Below are 21243 nucleotides of genomic sequence, written 5' to 3' on the forward strand. Positions count from 1 at the left end.
ATTGAGTCAGTATTGCTGGAGCTGCTGCTGTGGCTACTGGGAACTAACCAGCGATGCATAACTGAGGAAAGCGTCAGCCCAATGACAGATGGTTACCAGGCAACAGATCCTAAATAGCCCAGGAAAATATTCAGCTTAACAGGAACTTGAGATGTTTATGACAACAACAAAAACCACTTCCATTTATATAGCCACCTTAACAAAGCAAAACATCCCAAGAAGCTTTACGGGAGCAATTATCAAACAGCATTTGACGACAAGTCACTTGTGCTCCAGGATGTTGCCCTCCTGTCTATCAGCATTGACAATGTGATGCTGGAGGTTGTTAGCTTCACATATCCAAGCTCCACAAGCAGCAGTTTATCTGTCACTTGATGCTGAAATCAACACATGAATTGCAAAAGCTGCAGCTGTTATTTCCAAGCTGAGTAAGAGCGTGTGGAACAACAGCAACCTGACCGAGAACACCAAACCCTGAGTCCGCCAAGCCTGCATCTTCACTGCATTTCTTTACAGTGGTGAGACCTGGACAACATATACTAGGCAGGAGAAAAGGCTGAACAGTTTCTACCTTTTCTATCTTCAACATATCATCAGCCTCTCTTGGCAGGGCAAGGTCACTAACTCAGAGGTCCTGGAGTCTGCTGATTCCATCAGCATACACTCATTGCTAAGCCAACGATGTCAGCTCTGGCTTGGCCACGTTCATCAGATGGATGATGGCTGTATACACACAGACCTTCTGTGCGGTGAACTACCACTGAGTCATGACCTCCTGGGTGTCCATTTCTCTGCAACATGGACACCTGCAAGCGAGATATGAAGGTGGCGGATATTGATACTGCCAACAGGGCAACAGTCGCTGATGGCTGTGACATGGAAACATAGAAAATAGCAGCAGGAGTAGGTCATTCGGCCCTTCAAGCCTGCTCCGCCATTCAATATGATCATGGCTGATCCTCTATCTCAACGCCGTACTCCCACCCTCTCCCCATACCCCTTGACATCTTTAGAGTCTAGAAATCTATTTCCTTCTTAAATATATTCAGTGACTTGGCCTCCACAGTCCTCTGTGGTAGAGATCTCCACAGGTTCACCACACTCTGAGTGAGAGGGTTTCTCCTCATCTCAGTCCTAAATGGTCTACCCCGTATCCTGAGGCTGTGATCTCTTGTTGGAGACCCCCAGCCAGAGGAAACATCATCCCTGCATCCAGTCTGTCCAGCCCTGTCAGAATTTTATGTTTTAATGAGATCCCCTCTCATTCTTCTAAACTCCAGCCAATACAGGCCTCCTCGGCCCAATCTTTCCACAGACGACAATCCTGCCGTCCCAGGAATCAGTCTGGTAAACCTTTGCTGCACTCCCTCTAAGGCGAGTGTATCCTTTCTTAGGTAAGGCCCTCTGGAGGCCGACTGGTGGAAGGGCATGGAAAGCAGGGAGCAGAAGCAAAACTCTCAGCTGGATAAGAGGGCCCAGAGAAAGCAAAGGCCAGCAAGTTGTGCACCTCCTCTGCCCACTGTCTTCCTCTGCAGCAAGAGCAGCAGAGACCGCTACGCCAGAGCAGGGCCTCCTGAGCCACACCAGGTGATGCTTAACACCGAGCTAACCACCAAGGCACAAAGCATCGTCTTACAAGATGGGAACCTGCCACCCTTTCCCCGCTTCTGTACTTACATAGAACCTGTTACTTCCCTAACCTTTTCCAATTCTGATGAGAGGTCATTGACCTGAAACATTAACTCTGTTTCTCTGCCTGACCTGCTGAATGTTTCCAACATTTTCAGTGTTTTTTATTTCAGCAACTGCAGTGTTTTGCTCTTGTACGTTTAATATTTGTATTTAATCGGAATTATATATTGAAATATCTATACTGGGATTCAGCTTTCTTCGCGTCTTCACTGTTGTATGAAAATTCTTCCAGGACATTTTGACTTCTTGATTTCTGGGTTTAACAGCTCGGTGCGGCCTGATTTCATTATCTATTTTAAAGTTTCCTCTTCAGCATTAATATTCCGCTGTGAGTGGGTGTTGAATTGTGATCAACACTTCAGTACAAAGAGCTAATAAATAAAACACGTCGCCACTTTAGAGGGGGTAACTGCTAAAATAGATAAGCTGAATCTGAAACTCAGTCAGAAATAGAGCCAGGTTCAAGAGAGTGAGTCAGCATCCTGGAAAATTGCCACACCAACAGTTACACTTAAAACAGGAATAAATCAGAAACATATTGTGTATAATAAAATAGAACATTTTATCTTAAAACCAGGCGGAGGACGAGGAGAATTTATTTTAAGCAGCAGGTTGTTGTGATCTGGAACACATTGCTTAAAGGGCAGTGGAGACAGATTTAATAATAACTTTCAAAGGGAAATTGGATAAATACTTGAGAAGGACAATTTACAGGGATATGAGGAAAGAGCAGGGGAAGTGGGATTAATTGGATAGTTCTTTCAAAGAGCCAGCGCAGATCCAATGGGCTAAATGGCATCCTCCTATGCTATATCAGTCTCTGATTCTAAAATGCACATCAGTTCATTCAGCGTCCGAAAGAGTATTGTCCGACATACTTCCATCTACAGAAGATGGTGGACGTGCAGCAAACAATCATTGTTTCATTGGGGTGTCTTCATATGGTGCATCTCTGCTGTGGCTGAAAAGGACGATCCTTGAGAGACAGGTTCTGCTACAAGTGCCTCACATGAAGCTACCAGGTGGCATTGTGGGCTGTTGTTTTTAGTGTTGACACCTGTTGCCAAGTTGCTGTAGCCGCTGGTCATGGTGGTGGCGTACGCCAGACCACGGGAGGTGTCGCCATTTCCAACAACAGCTTGGTATTAAATACATTGTGAAACTTTCAATGTAATCTTTATTCAACAGTTGGTTGTTCAATTTCTGGCCCCTATTTCTGGGACATTGAAATAGCTGAGGAAATCTCACTGTCTTCATGAGCTGATGTTATCTAATTTCACAGTGAGTCAGGCCCCATCACACAATGAGCCTGGGCACCCACAGTTGGTATAACCAGTTTCACAGAAACAGGGAAGTACAGTGGGGAAGAATAAGTGCCAGAATTTAGAAAGAGGAACTCCCTTTAAAACCTCACTCTTTCTCCAGTTAGGAGTGGACCAAACTTAATGTAGGAGATGGACGCTGGAGTTTCTAACTGAAAATGCTGTTTCCGATAGTTCAGTAGTTCTTTAACAAGTATTAAGAAATATCACAAATGATAAATGAATGTACTTGGCGTATATTTTGAACTTCTTTTTATTAACTTTGCCCTTTTATATTTGGAGGATATGGCAATATCTGGCCGATGTGGTAAAAGATCAAAAAGTATCAGTGATCATAACAACTCATTACATAGAAGAAGCAAGCCAAGCCAACATGGTAGGATTTGTATTTCCTGCTCTTTGACAATCTACTTACGTTTATGTGAATGTCTGAATTAATTAGAATTACCCAACAGTGTTATTAAATAAACTTATTCCATATCATAAACTGAAAAGTGTGTGAATGAATGAAATCAGTCAGGCCACACAGCCTCATTCATAAACTTATATTGATGAGGACAAATTATTTTGTGTAGGGTGTCATCGCACTGGACATCAGCAAGTGTATACAGCCTGTGGGTCGGTGCTCAAATCTGTGCCCAAGATGCTGCAATATTGTGCAGAAAATTCCAGAAGGGGTAAAATTGCTGATTTCTGAGCAGACACGTCTCACTCTCCACCCACTCCGATCCTAACCAAACCACACGAATAATTCTTTAATCTCTCACATCCCCCTCCCCAATCCCTTCTCCAATCACATTGAATCCCCGGAGTTTTGAATTAATTTGAATATTTGCCTTTTGTTCCTGGGACAGCCTTTGTTCACAGGACAGACTCCATGAGGCTGAATTTTCTGGTTGGTGGGGGGGGTGGGGTGGGGAGAGGGAGCGGGTGGGCGCGGGCTGCTCTCGATCAGGTCCGCGCAGCCATTTCTCGCGGGCGGGCCAATTAAGACTCGGTAGGCCATCGGGGCAGGCCAGGCCGGAGGGTAGGGCATCGGGGCAAGCCAGGCCGGAGGGTAGGCCATCGGGGCAGGCCAGGCCAGAGGGTAGTCCATCAGGGCAGGCCAGGCCGGAGGGTAGTCCATCGAGCACCAGATCCAGTGTCGCAAGGGCTTCAACGACCTGTTGCACTCAGGAAGGGTGAGTACCACGTCGTTATTGGTCACTTAACCCAGCAGGTCGGCTTTCCCCCCAGTGCCCCACACCCCCACCCCCGCACCCACCCACCCACCCCCCTACCCCCACCGCACCCTCCCCTCGACCCCTGCCCCCACAATAAGTCTGAGTTTAGTGACTGCATTGAATCATTGATGGCATGTGTCCTTTGCTGGGTGGGCCAGCAGATATTGCCCATGCTGAGGTCATCCTGAGAGGGTGGTGAAGAGATGGGTTCTGCCCCCGCAGCATGTGGCACACTGAGACCCACATGACTGTTTTGGGGGCAACCTGGAGGAGCTGCACCTAGGCGCTGTGCTTGAACTGCAGGACATGTCCAAGTCAGGGTGATGAGATCTTGGGAGGGGAGCTTCAAGGTGGCATAGCAACAAACTATCTGCTGCCCTCCGCGCTCCAAGTGCTTGCACCTCCTTGCTATGGAAGGATATATCGTGTGGTGCCTAATGTGATGTAGGCAGCATGTGTCCAAGGTGGGGTGGGGGGGTGGGGAACAGGCCTAGCATCTTTGTGTGAGTGTGTTCGGCAGCAGCGGGGTGAGGAGGCACTGGAGCCCTGATATGTCCCACTCTGGTTGGGGTGGGCCTTGCGCAAAGAGATTCCAGGTACAAGTAGCACTAATCAATGCTCTTCTCTCATTTTCAGGAGAAGAATGCACATAATCCTGCAGAGCGTGTGAGGACTGACGGCGGCCAGGCGCAGTTAGCCATTCTCAGTCGGTTTGAGCAGGGGGCCCTGGATTTGGAGAGGCGCCATGTGCCCAGGTCCACTGGTGTCGGTGAGGCTGGGGTGCCACAGTCAGGTATGTATGGCCAGCAATGAGGTCAGCATTGTTCTACCAACAGCCATGGCAGTGCTGAATGTCCAAGTTTGTAACATGGCTTGACCATTGCTTATTGAAGGATGAGCGCATAATGATCCGGGGGACAGGGATGCGCATTGACATTGTCTCCACGTTAACTGATCCAATGTCCTTGTTCTTCCTTTCAGCATCAGCGGAGCAGGGCCGGGAGCAGGAGCAGCAGAGGCCCCCTCTCACACCTGAGGGCCCTGGAGTCTCACCAGCGTCACACCATCTCTGCCAGGCATCCACCAGCGCAGATACTGGCACCTCGGTGGGAGTTAGAACATCAGCTAGTGTCCCAGGGCACAGCAGTGAGGGCACTTCACAGTTGCTGGAGTAGCTGGCAGAGACAGAGTGCGCCGATGGTGCCAGCAGTCGGAGGACTGCAGGGCACCAGGCACATGCTCAGTCGGTGCCTGATGATGTGCCTCTGGAGTCGTCCGCGATGCAGCCGGGGCAGGAAATGCGGCCGGGTGTGCGGGAGCATCTGGTGGAGATATATGAGGCTATGCTTAGCTTGGTCTCCATGGTGGAGGATTCTACGCAGACGATCGCTGAAGCAATGAGCCTCATGGCCGAGCGCCATGCATCCTCCATGGAGAGAGTAGCGACTCTCGTGGAGAGGCTCCTCCAGGAGACCCATCAGGGCTTCCTGGGGATGCGCTTGGACCAGCAAGCCCTCACATCGGCATTCACCTCAGCTGGTCTGAGCCAGTGTGGGAGATGGTCTGGGTACCAAGTTTCCCAGCTCGGTGCCCATCCATCCACGGTGAGCAGGGAGGTCGGAAGCGACCTCACATCGGCGCAGCAGCTGCCTGTCGTCTCTGTGGTCTCCTCTCAGGGCGCTCCAGATGAGGGCAGCAGCTCCTCCGCCCCTCTGCCAGTGACCATTGCATTTGGTGAGGCTTCGACAACTGGGGAGATGCCAGCTGTGGTACTGGCAGCTCCCTCCCAGGCGGGACCAACACAGGCTCCACGGGCCAGAGGACGACCGTCAAGGTCATCAAGGCCAACAGGACAGCAGAGTCAGCAGTCTGTCTCAGATACCACTCCCAGCGAGGGGTCAGCACCAAGATGTAGCACCCGAAAACATAAACATAAGGCACCTTAGGCACAACACGGGTTTATCACTGGTGCTTTTGTGTTGGCCTGAGATGGGGTCCTTATGATTTGTTTTGATTTGTAACACTATTGTATTCTTTTTGGCATAAGTTGGTTTGCTTGACATATTAAATTCAGACATGTCACCATGGCTGAGGGTGCCTCTTTTCTTCTGCAGGTGGACAGTTTCCAAAAATGCTATGAGTGTTTTGTGGAACATTCAGCTTTATTAACAAGAACCTTAGTTAATGTTCCTAACCAGGCAGATTTTGAACTTAGGTATCGAGTATGGAGCCTACAGTCCAGGCTTGTCCTGGAGGTCCATATTTGGTGTGCTAGCTGAAGGTTCATTGGATTAAAGCCTCCCGGGTGTCTCTGCCTCCCTGCAGTATGCCTGGGTCAGCGTCTACCCCCTCAGCATTTCCCGGTGCATGCTCATCCTCGGACTCACTGCTGGACTCATCGTGTGCAGCCGCAGACACTGTGTTGATGTCTTCATCGTCTACAGCGTTCCCCCCCCCTTTCCAGCACAAGGTTGTGGAGAGTGCAGCGTACTACCACTATTACCAACACACTATCTGGGGGCTACTGGAATGCGTCCCCTGAGCAGTCCAGGCACCGGAAGCACATCTTGAAAAGACCAATGGTTCTCTCCATCACAGCCCTTGTGGTGCCGTGGCTCCTATTGTACCGCTGCTCAGCTTCTGTTCTTGGATGGCGGAGAGACGTCATGAGCCACCTTCTGAGGGGATAGCCCTTGTCACCCAGCAGCCATCCATCCAGCCGGGCTGGAGCAGTGAAGAGCCCCGGCACCTGGGAGTGTCGGAGGATGTAGGCGTCGTGGGAGCTGTCTGGATACCTTGCACAGACTTGTAGAATCAGCATCCCGTGATCACACACTATCTGCACGTTCATGGAGTGGAAGCCCCTCCTGTTGACGAAGGCACCAGGCTCACCCACTGGCACCTTGATGGCCACATGTGTGCAGTCTATTGCACCCTGGACACGGGGGAAGCCAGCAATCGCCACGAAGCCTCTGGCTCGCTGTGTCTGACTTGCCTGGTACCAGTGGAAGTGGATGAAGGTCAACGTATAGCTGAACAGAGCGTCTGTAACCTGCTTGACACAAGTGTGGACAGCTGATTGGGAGACACAGCAAAGATCACCCACTGAGCCCTGGAAGGAGCCAAAGGCATAGAAGTTGAGGGCAGCTGTCTAGAGCCACTGTCATGGGGTGTCCGCCCACACAGTTAGCGGAGATCTCAGGCCCAATCATCTGACAGATATAGTTGACTATCTCCCTTGAGAGACGAAGCCTCCTTCGGCACTGCACCTCAGACATATTGAGGTAGCTGTTTCGCCGCCTGTATACCCTGGCAGCAGGATAGTGGCGTCTTCTGTGGCCCCTTCCATCTTGGATTACCTCTTGGCCCTGCACCCTCTGTGCCTGCGCCTGGCTTCCCAAAGGTGGCTCCCCTGGAGGCTGAATGTGCACTCCTGGCCTCCTCCTCCTTACAACCTTTCCTTCCTCCTCAGAGGAGGTGCTTCCAGTGGAGAGTTCAGCTCCCATTCCCAGGCTAAGGGAAGGCTTCCTGAAACCTGCAGGCCCAAAAAAGGATTCCTCACTGCAGAGTGCTGACCTGAAGGTTAAGAGTCCAGACCAAGCAGTTGGTGTGTGTTTTGAAGTATTGCAGATCACACAGGCAAGTATCAGTAACTTTGAGAAATCAATATTTGACAAAGCACACTCGTGATCCCACTGAGCCCTCTTATCCCGCCTGCGGATGAGGTTTATACAAATGTGTCCTGCCCGTTGCGCCCATGCGCCAACCCGAAGATTGCACGGGCGCCGGAAAGTCGGCATCGATTAGTGAGTCAAGGGCCTTAAGTGGCCGGTTAATTAATGGCGGGCACGCAATGGGTATCATCGCGCGCCCGTCCAGCGAAATATCGCGATGGTGCGCGGTGACATCGGGACGCTCGCCCGACGTGTTATTTAACGCGCGGACATGCAGGGCCCCACCCCCACCGCACGCCAACAGGAAAATTCTGCCCCAATATTCCCGGGACACACTCTGTGGGGAGGATTTTTCCCTCCCAAGGCGGGTTCGGTGGGGATGGGCGGGAGTGGTCTGGAGGCCGCCCGCGATGGGGGTGCCGGTCCGCGATTTGAGGCGGGCCAATTAAGGCCCACCCATTGTGAAATGCGCGTTGCAGTGCTGCCCATGTGTGTGTGTGTGTGAGAGGGGAGGAGGGCAAGAACGCAAGCTCGCCCATGTGCGTGTGTGGCACCCAGCTACCTCAGGGAGATGAAGAGTTTAAAACATTTAAAGATAAAGATTTCTAAAATGTTATAAAACACGTCCCCCCCGCATGTGACTCTGTCACCTCAGCAGGGACACATTACTAATGAGTTTCAAAACTTTTATTTCCGTTTTATTTGCCGCTGGAAACCTCGTGGATGAGGCTTCCTAAAAAAAAAACCCAAAGGCCACTTGGCCTTCTCGCCTGTCCTCCCAGCGCCGACCCCAGCCCGTGCCCGCCGACCAAGATATCGGGCGAGTGCGCAATGGCGTCGAGACGCCAGCCCGGCGTCATCAGGCGGCATTTTACGCTCGGTCGGGTCGGGCGCGCGTAATATTCCCCCCCCAGTGTTCCTGGGATAGATTCCGTGGGCCAGGAATTTACGTCCTGCGGGACTGGCACCCGACATCGCGCAGGATGACATCAGGCGAGCATCCCGACGCCATCGTGCACACGCGCACATATTTCGCTCGGCGGGCACGTGCAAAAGTCGGGAGAGCGCCCGCTGACAATTAAGAGGGTAAATAAGCCCATTAACAGCCCAATTGTCAGCGATTTTTCGCGGCCCGTCCAAACCTTACGGTCGGCGGACGGGCCAATGGGCCTTTACGTTTTTGGTGAAACCTCATCCAAGGGAGGGATGAAATCTCCGTTAGGATTTAAAATAAAAATAAATGTCTGGGGATTGTCTTTTTTGTGAGGTCTGCTTTGAGGTGCTTGGCTGTACTGCATGGACACTTTCTGCAGCATTTTTGGACTTTCTTTTAATATTTGGAGGTCAGCAGCTCCCCGAGGCATCCTGGCCTGCGTTCAGGAAGCTCTCTCGAAGCGCCCACCTGCACCCGGGGTGACACCGACGCCTGCCCTCTCCCCGCCCCCAAAGGCAGTGCCAAGCCTTTCTCCCATCGTGGTTGGGGGCCGATCGCGGACAGAAGCGTATTTCGGGTCTGCTTCAGGGCCCACCGATCGCCCGTGCCCAACGAGCACAAAATTCAGGCCCATGTTCCTGGGATAGACTCCATATTCCCGGGACAGACTCCATATTCCTGGGACAGACTCCACATTCTCAGGGTAGACTCCATATTCCCGGGACAGACTCCATATTCCCGGGACAGACTCCATATTCTCGGGACAGACTCCATATTCCTGGGACAGACTCCATATTCCCGGGACAGACTCCATATTCCTGGGACAGACTCCATATTCTCGGGACAGACTCTATATTCCCGGGACAGACTCCACATTCTCAGGGTAGACTCCATATTCCCAGGACTGACTCTACATTCTCAGGATAGACTCCATATTCCCAGGACAGACTCCATATTCCCAGGACTGACTCTACATTCTCAGGATAGACTCCATATTCCCAGGACAGGCTCCATATTTCCAGGACTGACTCTACATTCTCAGGATAGACTCCACATTCTCAGGACTGACTCCATATTCCCAGGACAGGCTCCATATTCCCAGGACAGACTCCATATTCCCAGGACTGACTCCACATTCTCAGGACAGACTCCATATTCCCAGGACAGACTCCATATTCCCGGGACAGACCCCACGTTCTCGGGACAGACTCCATTTTTCTCGGGACAGACTCCCTGTTCCTGGGATAGCCTCCATGTTTTGGACATGAATTCCTCAAAGGAGTCGAGCAGTTTGTTGCAGTTAGATTTTTTCATTCTGTTGATTGCTGTTTATTGATTGTTATGGTGCTGTTTTTTGAATATGGACACCGATGTGGGCCAGTTTCCATTTGAACTTCAGTTTCTTGCTTAAACAATTAATAACAAATATGAGAAAACCATGCAAGTTAATTTTGCTTATTCTTTTTTATGTATTTATTCAGGATATGAGCATTGCTGGCTAGGCCAGCATTTATTGCCCATCCCTAATTGCCCTTGAGAAGGTGGTGGTGAGCTGCCTTCTTGAACCACTGCAGTCCCTGTGGGGTAGGTACACCCACAGGCAAGGTGGTGACATAGTGGTATTGCCACTGGACTCGGGACCTGGGCCCGAATCCCACCAAGGCAGATGGTGAAATTTGAATTCAATACAAATTTGGAATTAAAAGTCTGATGATGACCATGAAACCATTGCCGATTGTTGTAAAAACCCATCTGGTTCACTAATGTCTTTAGGGAAGGAAATTTGCCATCCTTACCTGGTCTGGCTTACATGTGCCTCCAGACCCACAGCAATGTGGTTGATTCTTAAATGCCCTCTGAACAAAGGTAATTAGGGGTGGGCAATAAATACTGGCCTGGCCAGCGATGCCCACATCCCATGAATGAATTAAAAAGAAAGACAGTGCTGTCAGGAAGGGAGCTCCAGGATTCTGATCCAGCGACAGTGAAGGAACAGCGATATATTTCCAAGTCAGGATGGTGAGTGACTTGGAGGGGAACTTCCATGTGGTGGTGTTCCCATCTATCTGCTGTCCTTGTCCTTCTAGATGGTAGTGGTCGTGGGTTTGGAAGGTGTGTTCGTGGGTTTGGAAGGTGCTGTCGAAGGAGCCTTGGTGTATGCATCTTGCAGATGGTACACACTGTGCATCGGTGGTGGAGGGAGTGAATGTTTGTGGATGTGGTGCCAATCAAGTGGGCTGCATTGACCTGGATGGTGTCAAGCTTCTTGAGTGTTGTTGGAGCTGCACTCATCCAGGCAAGCAGGGAGTATTCCATCTTAATCCTGACTTGTGCCTTGTAGATGGTGGACAGGCTTTGGGGAGTCAGGAGTTGAGTTACTCGTTGCACGATTCCTGGCCTCTGACCTGCTCTTGTAGCCACTGTATTTATATGGCTGGTCCAGTTCAGTTTCTGATCAATGGTAACCCCCAGGATGTTGATAGTGGGGGATTCAGTGATGGTAATGCCATTGAATGTCAAGGGGTGATGATTAGATTCTCTCTTGTTGGAGGTGGTCATTGCCGGCACTTGTTTGGCACGAATGTTACTTGCCACTTGTCAGCCCAAGCCTGGATATTGCCCAGGTCTTGCTGCATTTGGACATGGACTGCTTCAGTATCTGCTGAACATTGCGCAATCATCAGCGAACATCCCACTTCTGACCTTATGATGGAAGGAAGGTCATTGATGAAGCAGCTGAAGATGGTTGGGTCGAGGACACTATCCTGAGGAACTCCTGCAGTGATATCCTGGAGCTGAGATGATTGACCTCCAACAACCACAACCATCTTCCTTGTTCTTTAATTTACCCCACTTTTGCTGGTGGTTTTGAAACATGTGACACTCGTGCTCTCTAACCAAACAGCGCAGGTTATTCCCAGAATTGTGTGAGTTTTGTTACAAAGCTGTTTACTGAAAGGTGTTTGAGAGTCTGTTTTCCTTTATATTCCCTTCTTCCCTGCATTTGATTCCTCTGGATAAGGGTTTCTCCTCTCTTTGACATTTCTTTAAACAATGACCCTCTTAGGACTGAGAACCCATGTACAGACAATGATTGACAAAAAGGGTTCCTTTTGATCTACCTCTCTGTGGGACTGCCTCAGATACACTCCTGCTTTCTAGCACCAAAATACCTCAAATAAATTCTGCACTTGTATCTTTTATCTAATATATTCCTTCTGTCACTCAGGTTGGATTAATGAGGGATGGCCATCTCCTTGCAGAAGCTCCACCTGACGAGTTAATGAGGATCCATGAAGTATCTGTAAGTAATGATGATTTGTAATTTAATTACCATTATGTGAGTTGTACAATAACACACTGATAACTTTTTTTACATTTATATATTTTAGACCTTGGAGAAAGTGTTTCTAAATCTGTGTAATGCTTCTGATCAGTCGTCTGCAAAACCCATCTCTGCTGCTGGTGAAAAGACGAACCTAAACCCTGGAGAGAACAATGAGCAAATTCCAATTCAAATTCATGAAGATGTTCACAATAAACCCAAACTCCGAGGTGAGATATAAAACTCGTTGTTTGCTGCTCACTCTGTCTGCCTCTCACACTTCCCTTTCTTTGTTTTTCCTTTCTCTCTCTCACTCTCATTCTCTCCCTCACTCTCGCTCTCTCACTCTCACTCTCTTTCCCTCTTTCGCTGTCTCTCTTTTGCTCTTTCACTCTCACTCTATCGCACTCACTCTCATTCGCACTCTCACTCACTCTCTTGCATTCTCTCTCACTCTCATTCTCCCTCTCACTCACACTCTCTCACTCTCTCTCCCTCACTCTCACTCTCACTCCCTCTCTCTCTATGTTGTCCATTCTGTCTGCCTCTGGTGTAGGAATTGCTCTGTATTGTGCCTGTTTTTCCTGTGTCCAAATTCGAAAATGGGCCACATGAAATTAGCAGGTGGGGCCAATACGTTGGCAGATTGACCCCTGACCCCGTGACCCTCATTAGGTCACTGGAATGGGTTCATTAAAAGCCGATTGCCGGTTAGAGTGACCCCTTGGTAAAGTTGGTGACTATAAGTGTGACCCTCATGGTCACTGATGAAAGGTACGTTTCAGTATTTATTTTAAAACGAACCCTTTCTGAGGAGCCAGGAGGAGGAGATCTCAATGGCAGCACAGGCCAAGTCAGACAAAATAATGATTACTGAAATCCAATATCCATTGATCATCAGTTTGGTCTCATGTAGCTCACACTTCACCAAGTCTGACTCATTTCTGCCGCTTCGTCCTTCTGTCCCTCCGTGTGCCTGTCTCTTTTTTTCTTATGAGTGTTTCTCACTCTTTTCATCTCCCTCTGCCAATTCACCTGCTGTTTCGCATAAACAATGAGCCCCCATTAAAGAAATGCTCAAAGGCAAAATTCCATATTTCAATCTAAACGATAAGGTGTCATTCAAGCTGAAAACACTTAAAACAATTTCCCAGCCTTGGATGGTTTTTATCCCAGAATATTGAGAGAGATGATCAGGACGGTTAGTGAGGCATTGACAATTTCCGTGACAGAGCCACCGGAGAAGCTGGTAAATTAAAAGTAATGAGGTGTCAATATTCAATAACAAGTGGCCAAGCCGACAACTACAAACTGTTAGTCATTACATGTTAAATAATAAAGTGATGCTCAGGAGAAAACTTGAGAGTTATCTATACAACAGTAAGTGATTGAGCAGCAGACAGAATGCCTTAGACATTGAAGATCCTGCCTCACTAACCTTCAAGTTGATTTTGGTAAACCAGGGGCAGGATTTTAGGCCGGCAGGAGTTACGGTCCCGCCGAAGCCAATGGAATTTTGAGCAGCTCACCGCCCCAGCCCCACCCCCACCCCCGCCCCAACCCCCACGACGAGGTCCTAAAATTCCGCCCCAGGTGATGTGCATTGTGATAGGCCAAAGGCATTTGTTAAAGTTCCACACAAACATCTCTAAATAGACTGAAAACTGTAAGTTTTTCAGGGCAGAATGTGGGTTTAGATAAAGAATTAACTCTTGGGCAGAAAATAACAGGTATGTATTGGTTTGGAGGATAGTGTCAAAATGGCAGGAGATACTGGGGACCCTCAGGGGTCAACAGTGGGAGAATTACTGATATTAATTGACTTAATTCATGAAGACTGCAAATTTTAACGAATTTGCAGATGAATTGAAGGTCTTTGGTCACAGCACATAAAACAAAAAGATACTGTGATACAGAAATGGCGGAGGATGATCCTTTGAATGCGGAGGCTGGTGGGGTGATCACTGAGGACAAGGGGGACCCTATCATGGTTCTGGGAGGGAGAAGAAGGTGTGAGGGCGGATGCACGGGAGATGGGCCGGACACGGTTGAGGGCCCTGTCAACCACCATGGGTGGAAAACCTCGGTTAAGGAAGAAGGAAGACATGTCAGAGGAACTGTTTTTGAAAGTGGCATCATCAGAACAGATGCAACGGAGGCGAAGAAACTGAGAGAATGGAGAGGATCATCCTCCGCCATTTCCACCAACTCCAGCATGATGCCACCACCAAACACATCTTCCCTTCACCCCCCCCCAGTGGCATTCCGCAGGGATCTTTCCCTCTGGGACACCCTGGTCCACTCCTCCATCACCCCCTACAGCTCAACCCCCTCCCACGGCACCTTCCCATGCAACCGCAGAAGATGCAACACCTGCCCCTTTACTTCCCCTCTCCTCACCGTCCAGGGGCCCAAACACTCCTTTCAAGTGAAGCAGCATTTCACTTGCATTTCCCTCAATTTAGTCTACTGCATTCGCTGCTCCCAATGCGGTTTCCTCTACATTGGAGAGATCAAACGCAGACTGGGTGACCACTTTGCAGAACACCTTCGGTCTGTCCGCACGCATGATCCAGACCTCCCTGTCGCTTGCCATTTCAACACTCCACCCTGCTCTCATGCCCACATGTCCGTCCTTGGCCTGCTGCATTGTTCCAGTGTAGCTCAACGCAAACTGGAGGAACAGCACCTCATCTTCCGACTAGGCACTTTACAGCCTTCCGGACTGAATATTGAGGTCAACAATTTTAGATCATGAACCCTCTCCTCCATCCCCACCCCCTTTCCGATTTTCCCCCTCCTTTTTGTTTTTTCCAATAATTTATATAGATTTTTCTTTTCCCAGCTATTTCCATTATTTTTAAATGTATTTCCATCCATTGTTTTATCTTTGCCTTTTAGCCTATTTCGATTCCTTCCCCCCACCCCACCCCCACTAGGGCTATCTGTACCTTTATTATCACATTCCTTAGATAATATCACCAGCTTCAACACCTCTTTGTCCTTTTGTCTATGACATCTTTTGGCTCTCTCCACCTATCACTGGCCCTCTACCCAGCTCTACTTGTCCCACCCCCCTTAAACCAGCTTATATTTCACCCCTTTTCTCTATTACCTTAGTTCTGTTGGAGAGTCATATGGACTCAACGTTAACTGTGCTCCTCTCCGCAGATGCTGTCAGACCTGCTGAGTTTTTCCAGGTATTTTTGTTTTTGTTAAGGTATCTCAAAAGTTTGAGCAACAGGTGAAGCTAGCTGTTTCACGCTGCTACTATGCAGTATCAACACGAGTGGTGTTCACCAGTAACAGGATGCTGTCGTCAAGCCAAAAGGACGTTCTGCCTATCACACAAATGAGTAATGTGGTGTATGAATTTCAGTGCCAGTGTGATGCTAGGTATGTAGGCCATATGTCCCAAAGGCTGGCGGATCATATCAAACAGCATGTCCCAGCCGCTTTTCACAGTGGGCAGAGTACAGACTGTACCCAACCAGCCCGTGCTTGCAAAGTTCAAAGCACAGTGTCCAACATCAGGTATAAATCCGCAATTAGACAACATTTGCTAAATAATCTTTAATGTGCTAAGAATTATGCTGACGACCAATTTAAGATTGTCACTCGGGTTCGCAGTGCGGCACATTCCTGTGTACTGGAAGCTACATATATTAATACACAGGGCCCTGTTCTTTGCAGACAGAAAGAACATCTACACACATTGTGCCTGTTTCAGCTAAACAAAATAAGTGACAGCCATTCGCTGACTCATTCCTTAGGGCAACACCTTGACCAATCAGGGTCAAGCTGCCTGGTTTAAATTTCAAACAATGCTTGGCAGTTAACTGTTAGTCACCATCGCTGGTGCTTTCTCCATGGCAATGCCTCAACCAATCAGAGTCCAGTTGCCAACTAATCAGCCCCAGCTTCAAATACGTTATAAATTGTTGTTTTCCCTTTATATTGGTATTCTTGCAAAGTGTCCTGATGAGTACAAGATGAAAAGCTTTGACATGTCTCTTTTTCAGCAATACTCAAGTTCTGTACCACCAAACAACTATTTATGAACTAAACCACTTTCTTTTTCTCCCTGTGTCTGTGCAGGTCCCCTGCTGCTAAGCAACAGCCCGGTTTTTTCTACTTTGTTTTAACTTCCCTAAACCACTACCCCCTCCCTTGATAACACAGTTCTCCACTTCAAGGGTCATAAAACCTCATTAAAATGCAGGTATATAAATAGCTCCAGAGATGCTTTCTGCACTCTAAAATGAAACTGGACCCAGATTTCACCTTTTTAACCCACAAATAAAAAATATACATTAAACTGAAACTTAAGCTTAAAACCATAGCTTATTCCTAACACCCACAAATATGAATGCAACTTACTTAAACTATGTTTAGTTGTTAACAACATATACATGGGATCACAAGTTGTTCAAGGGATCACACATGTACAGGGGATCAATCACACATTGACTTTCACCAAGTGCAGGGGATCACATATTGACATTCACATGTACAGGGGATCACACATTGACATTCACATGTTCAGGGGATCACACATTGACATTCACATGTTCAGGGGATCACACATTGACATTCACAAGTGCAGGGGATCACACATTGACATTCACATGTGCAGTGGATCACACATTGACATTCACATGTTCAGGGGATCACACATTGACATTCACATGTACAGGGGATCACACATTGACATTCACATGTGCAGTGGATCACACATTGACATTCACATGTTCAGGGGATCACACATTGACATTCACATGTACAGGGGATCACACATTGACGTTCACATGTGCAGTGGATCACACATTGACATTCACATGTTCAGGGGATCACACATTGACATTCACATGTACAGGGGATCACACATTGACATTCACATGTACAGGGGATCACACATTGACATTTGCATGTACAGTGGATCACACATTGGCATTCACATGTGCAATGGATCACACATTGACATTCACATGTTATGGGGATCACACATTGACATTCACATGTGCAGTGGATCACACATTGACATTCACATGCTAATGTAACAGCACCATAATCCAGGCTAAACCAGGATGTGCTGGGTAGACCTGGAGACCAGGGAAAGCCATTTGTTACCGGGAGTTACATGACCAAACCACTTCTTTACCTCCTTCTCTTTGCTTTCCCACACCATTTGCTTGAGGTTGACTCCCTGCTCAATGACAAATCTGACGTGAAAAGCTTGCACCGAGCAATCCTGCTCTTTATTTTCACGTGTGTTTAGAACATCGAAGCTCTTTGCAGGGTTTGCTGATCCAAACTCGAGTAACACAGGGCTGCATTAAACACTAAGATAGGAATAAAATACCGTAGATGCTGGAAATCCGAAACAAAAACAGAAAGTGCCGGAAAAACCCAGAGGGCCTGACAGCATCTGTGGTGAGAGAAACAGAGTTAACGTTTCAAGTCCGTATCACTTTCCTTCAGGGCTCAGCCGGGTGTGTGAGGGGTCGTCTCGTGTGAGCTTCGGAGAAGAATCATTCGGACTCGAAACGTTAACTCTGTTTCTCTCTCCACAGATGCTGCCAGACCTGCTGAGCTTTTCCAGCATTTTCAGTTTTTGCCACATTAAACAGTGTGGGGCCAAAGCTAATTTGTAAATGTCAGCTGAGATTTAATCCCAAGGACAAAATCCTTTAATAATTATTTCTTGACAGGAATAGGGAATAAACATCTTCCTTTTATTCCAACCCTTAACTGTTTCGAATCGCAATTTTCTGGTTGAGGTAAAGATTACGAAAAATAAACTTCTGAATGAGAGAAGTCACATCTGAAGAGTTTAAACAATCTGATACTCATGCCCCAGCACCAATAAAAGGAAAATTATTTTTCCTGTACACTCTTAAAAATGTTGATCTATTTGGTAAATAGTTTCATCTCACCAAGATATCTAAGTTCAATCCTAACCCCCTCGTCTCCATCCAGGTCCTTTCAAGTCGCAATCACCTGGGTAGCAACTGGGACTTGGAATCAAAGTTTATTTTTCACTTCCTATTTCAGAGTTGATGAAACTAATGCATTGAGTCTGTGCCAGATGCTGAGATCAGTTCAGTCAATACAGATTAGGAGTGAAGCTGAAATCTTTCAGTCAGTGTGTCTGGGTTACATATTGTTGCTGTCAGTCTCAATATTACGTATTGTTGTTGTCAGTCTCAATATTACGTATTGTTGCTGTCAGTCTCAATATTATGTATTGTTGCTGTCAGTCTCAATATTAAATATTGTTGCTGTCAGTCTCAATATTACATATTGTTGCTGTCAGTCTCAATATTACGTATTGTTGCTGTCAGTCTCAATATTATATATTGTTGCTGTCAGTCTCAATATTATATATTGTTGCTGTCAGCCTCAATATTATGTATTGTTGCTGTGAACCTCAATATTACGTATTGTTGCTGTCAGTCTCAATATTACGTATTCTTGTTGTCAGTCTCAATATTACGTATTCTTGTTGTCAGTCTCAATATTATGTATTCTTGTTGTCAGTCTCAATATTACGTATTGTTGCTGTCAGCCACAAAATTACATATTGTTGCTGTCAGTTTCAATATTATTATTGCTGTCAGTCTCAATATTATGTATTCTTGTTGTCAATCTCAATATTATGTATTGTTGCTGTCAGTCTCAATATTACATACTGTTGCTGTCGGTCTCAATATTATTATTGCTGTCTGTCTCAATATTACGTATTGTTGTTGTCAGCCTCAATATTATGTATTGTTACTGTCAGTCTCAATATTACGTATTGCCATTGTCAGCCTCAATATTACGTATTCTTGTTGTCAGTCTCAATATTATGTATTCTTGTTGTCAGTCTCAATATTACATATTGTTGCTGTCAGTCACAATATTATGTATTGTTGCTGTCAGTCTCAATTTTATATATTGTTGCTGTCAGTCTCAATATTATATATTGCTGCTGTCAGTCTCAATATTATGTATTGTTGCTGTCAGCCTCAATATTACGTATTGTTGCTGTCAGCCTCAATATTACATATTGGTGCTGTCAGTCTCAATATTACATATTGTTGCTGTCAATCTCAATGTTACGTATTGCCATTGTCAGCCTCAATATTACATATTATTGCTGTCAATCTCAATATTATTATTGCTGTCAGTCTCAATATTATGTATTCTTGTCAATCTCAATATTATGTATTGTTGCTGTCAGTCTCTATATTACGTACTGTTGCTGTCAGTCTCAATATTATTATTACTGTCTGTCTCAATATTACGTATTCTTGTTGTCAGTCTCAATATTATGTATTGTTGCTGTCAGTCTCAATATTATATATTGTTGCTGTCAGTCTCAATATTGTATATTGTTGCTGTCAGTCTCAATATTATGTATTCTTGTTGTCAGTCTCAACATTATGTTCTGTTGTTTTCAGTCTCAATATTATATATCGTTGCTGTCAGTCTCAATATTATATATTGTTGCTGTCAGTCTCAATATTACATATTGTTGCTGTCAGTCTCAATATTATATATTGTTGCTGTCAGTCTCAATATTATATATGTTGCTGTCAGTCTCAATATTATGTATCGTTGCTGTCAGTCTCAATATTATTATTGTTGTCAGTCTCAATATTACGTTCTGTTGTTGTCAGTCTCAATATTATATCTTATTGCTGTCAGTCTCAATATTATATATTGTTGCTGTCAGTCTCAATATTACATATTGTTGCTGTCAGTCTCAATATTATATATTGTTGCTATCAGTCTCAATATTATGTATTGTTGCTGTGAGTCTCAATATTACGTATTGTTGCTGTCAGTCTCAATGTTACGTATTGTTGCTGTCTGTCTCAATATTATATATTGTTGCTGTCAGTCTCAATATTACATATTGTTGCTGTCAGCCTCAATATTACGTATTGTTGCTGTCAGCCTCAATATTACATATTGTTGCTGTCAGTCTCAATATTACGTATTGTTGCTGTCAATCTCAATGTTACGTATTGCCAGTGTCAGCCTCAATATTACATATTGTTGCTGTCAATCTCAATATTATTATTGCTGTCAGTCTCAATATTATGTATTCTTGTCAATCTCAATATTATGTATTGTTGCTGTCAGTCTCTATATTACGTACTGTTGTTGTCAGTCTCAATATTATTATTACTGTCTGTCTCAATATTACGTATTCTTGTTGTCGGTCTCAATATTATGTATTGTTGCTGTCAGCCACAATATTACATATTGTTGCTGTCAGCCTCAATATTATATATTGTTGCTGTCAGTCTCAATATTATGTATTGTTGCTGTCAGTCTCAATATTATATATGTTGCTGTCAGTCTCAATATTGTGTATTGTTGCTGTCAGTCTCAATATTATTATTGTTGTCAGTCTCAATATTACATTCTGTTGTTGTCAGTCTCAATATTATATATTGTTGCTGTCAGTCTCAATATTATATATTGTTGCTGTCAGTCTCAATATTACATATTCTTGTTGTCAGTCTCAATATTACGTTCTGTTGTTGTCAGTCTCAATATTATATATTGTTGCTGTCAGTCTCAATATTATATATTGTTGCTCTCATTCTCAATATTACATATTGTTGCTGTCAGTCTCAATATTATATATTGTTGCTGTCAGTCTCAATATTATGTATTGTTGCTGTTAGTCTCAATATTATGTATTGTTGCTGTCAGTCTCAATATTACGTATTGTTCCTGTCAGTCTCAATATTACATATTGTTGCTGTCAATCTCAATATTATTATTGCTGTCAGTCTCAATATTATGTATTCTTGTCAATCTCAATAACATGTATTGTTGCTATCAGTCTCTATATTACATACTGTTGCTGTCAGTCTCAATATTATTATTACTGTCTGTCTCAATATTACATATTGTCGCTGTCAGTCTCAATATTACGTATTGTTCCTGTCAGTCTCAATATTATATATTGTTGCTGTAAGTCTCAATATTACATATTGTTGCTGTTTGTCTCAATCTTATGTATTGTTGCTGTCAGTCTCAAAATTACGTATTGTTCCTGTCAGTCTCAATA

At 45.9% G+C, this 21243-nt stretch overlaps 1 protein-coding gene across 2 annotated transcripts in view; it reads left to right on the forward strand.

Annotated features, from left to right (window-relative positions):
• abch1 (ATP-binding cassette, sub-family H, member 1) overlaps nt 1–21243 on the forward strand; it is an 84645-nt gene that overhangs the window by 17576 nt on the left and 45826 nt on the right. For both annotated transcript variants that reach the window (XM_078556522.1, XM_078556523.1), the window contains exons 6-8: nt 3297–3390; nt 12075–12149; nt 12238–12400. In XM_078556522.1, coding sequence (XP_078412648.1) covers nt 3297–3390; nt 12075–12149; nt 12238–12400 — 332 coding nt within the window. The remainder of the gene's footprint in view (nt 1–3296; nt 3391–12074; nt 12150–12237; nt 12401–21243) is intronic.

The sequence above is a fragment of the Cetorhinus maximus genome, chromosome 14 (genome assembly GCF_964194155.1).
Source record: "Cetorhinus maximus chromosome 14, sCetMax3.hap1.1, whole genome shotgun sequence".
Taxonomy (NCBI): Eukaryota; Metazoa; Chordata; class Chondrichthyes; order Lamniformes; family Cetorhinidae; genus Cetorhinus; species Cetorhinus maximus.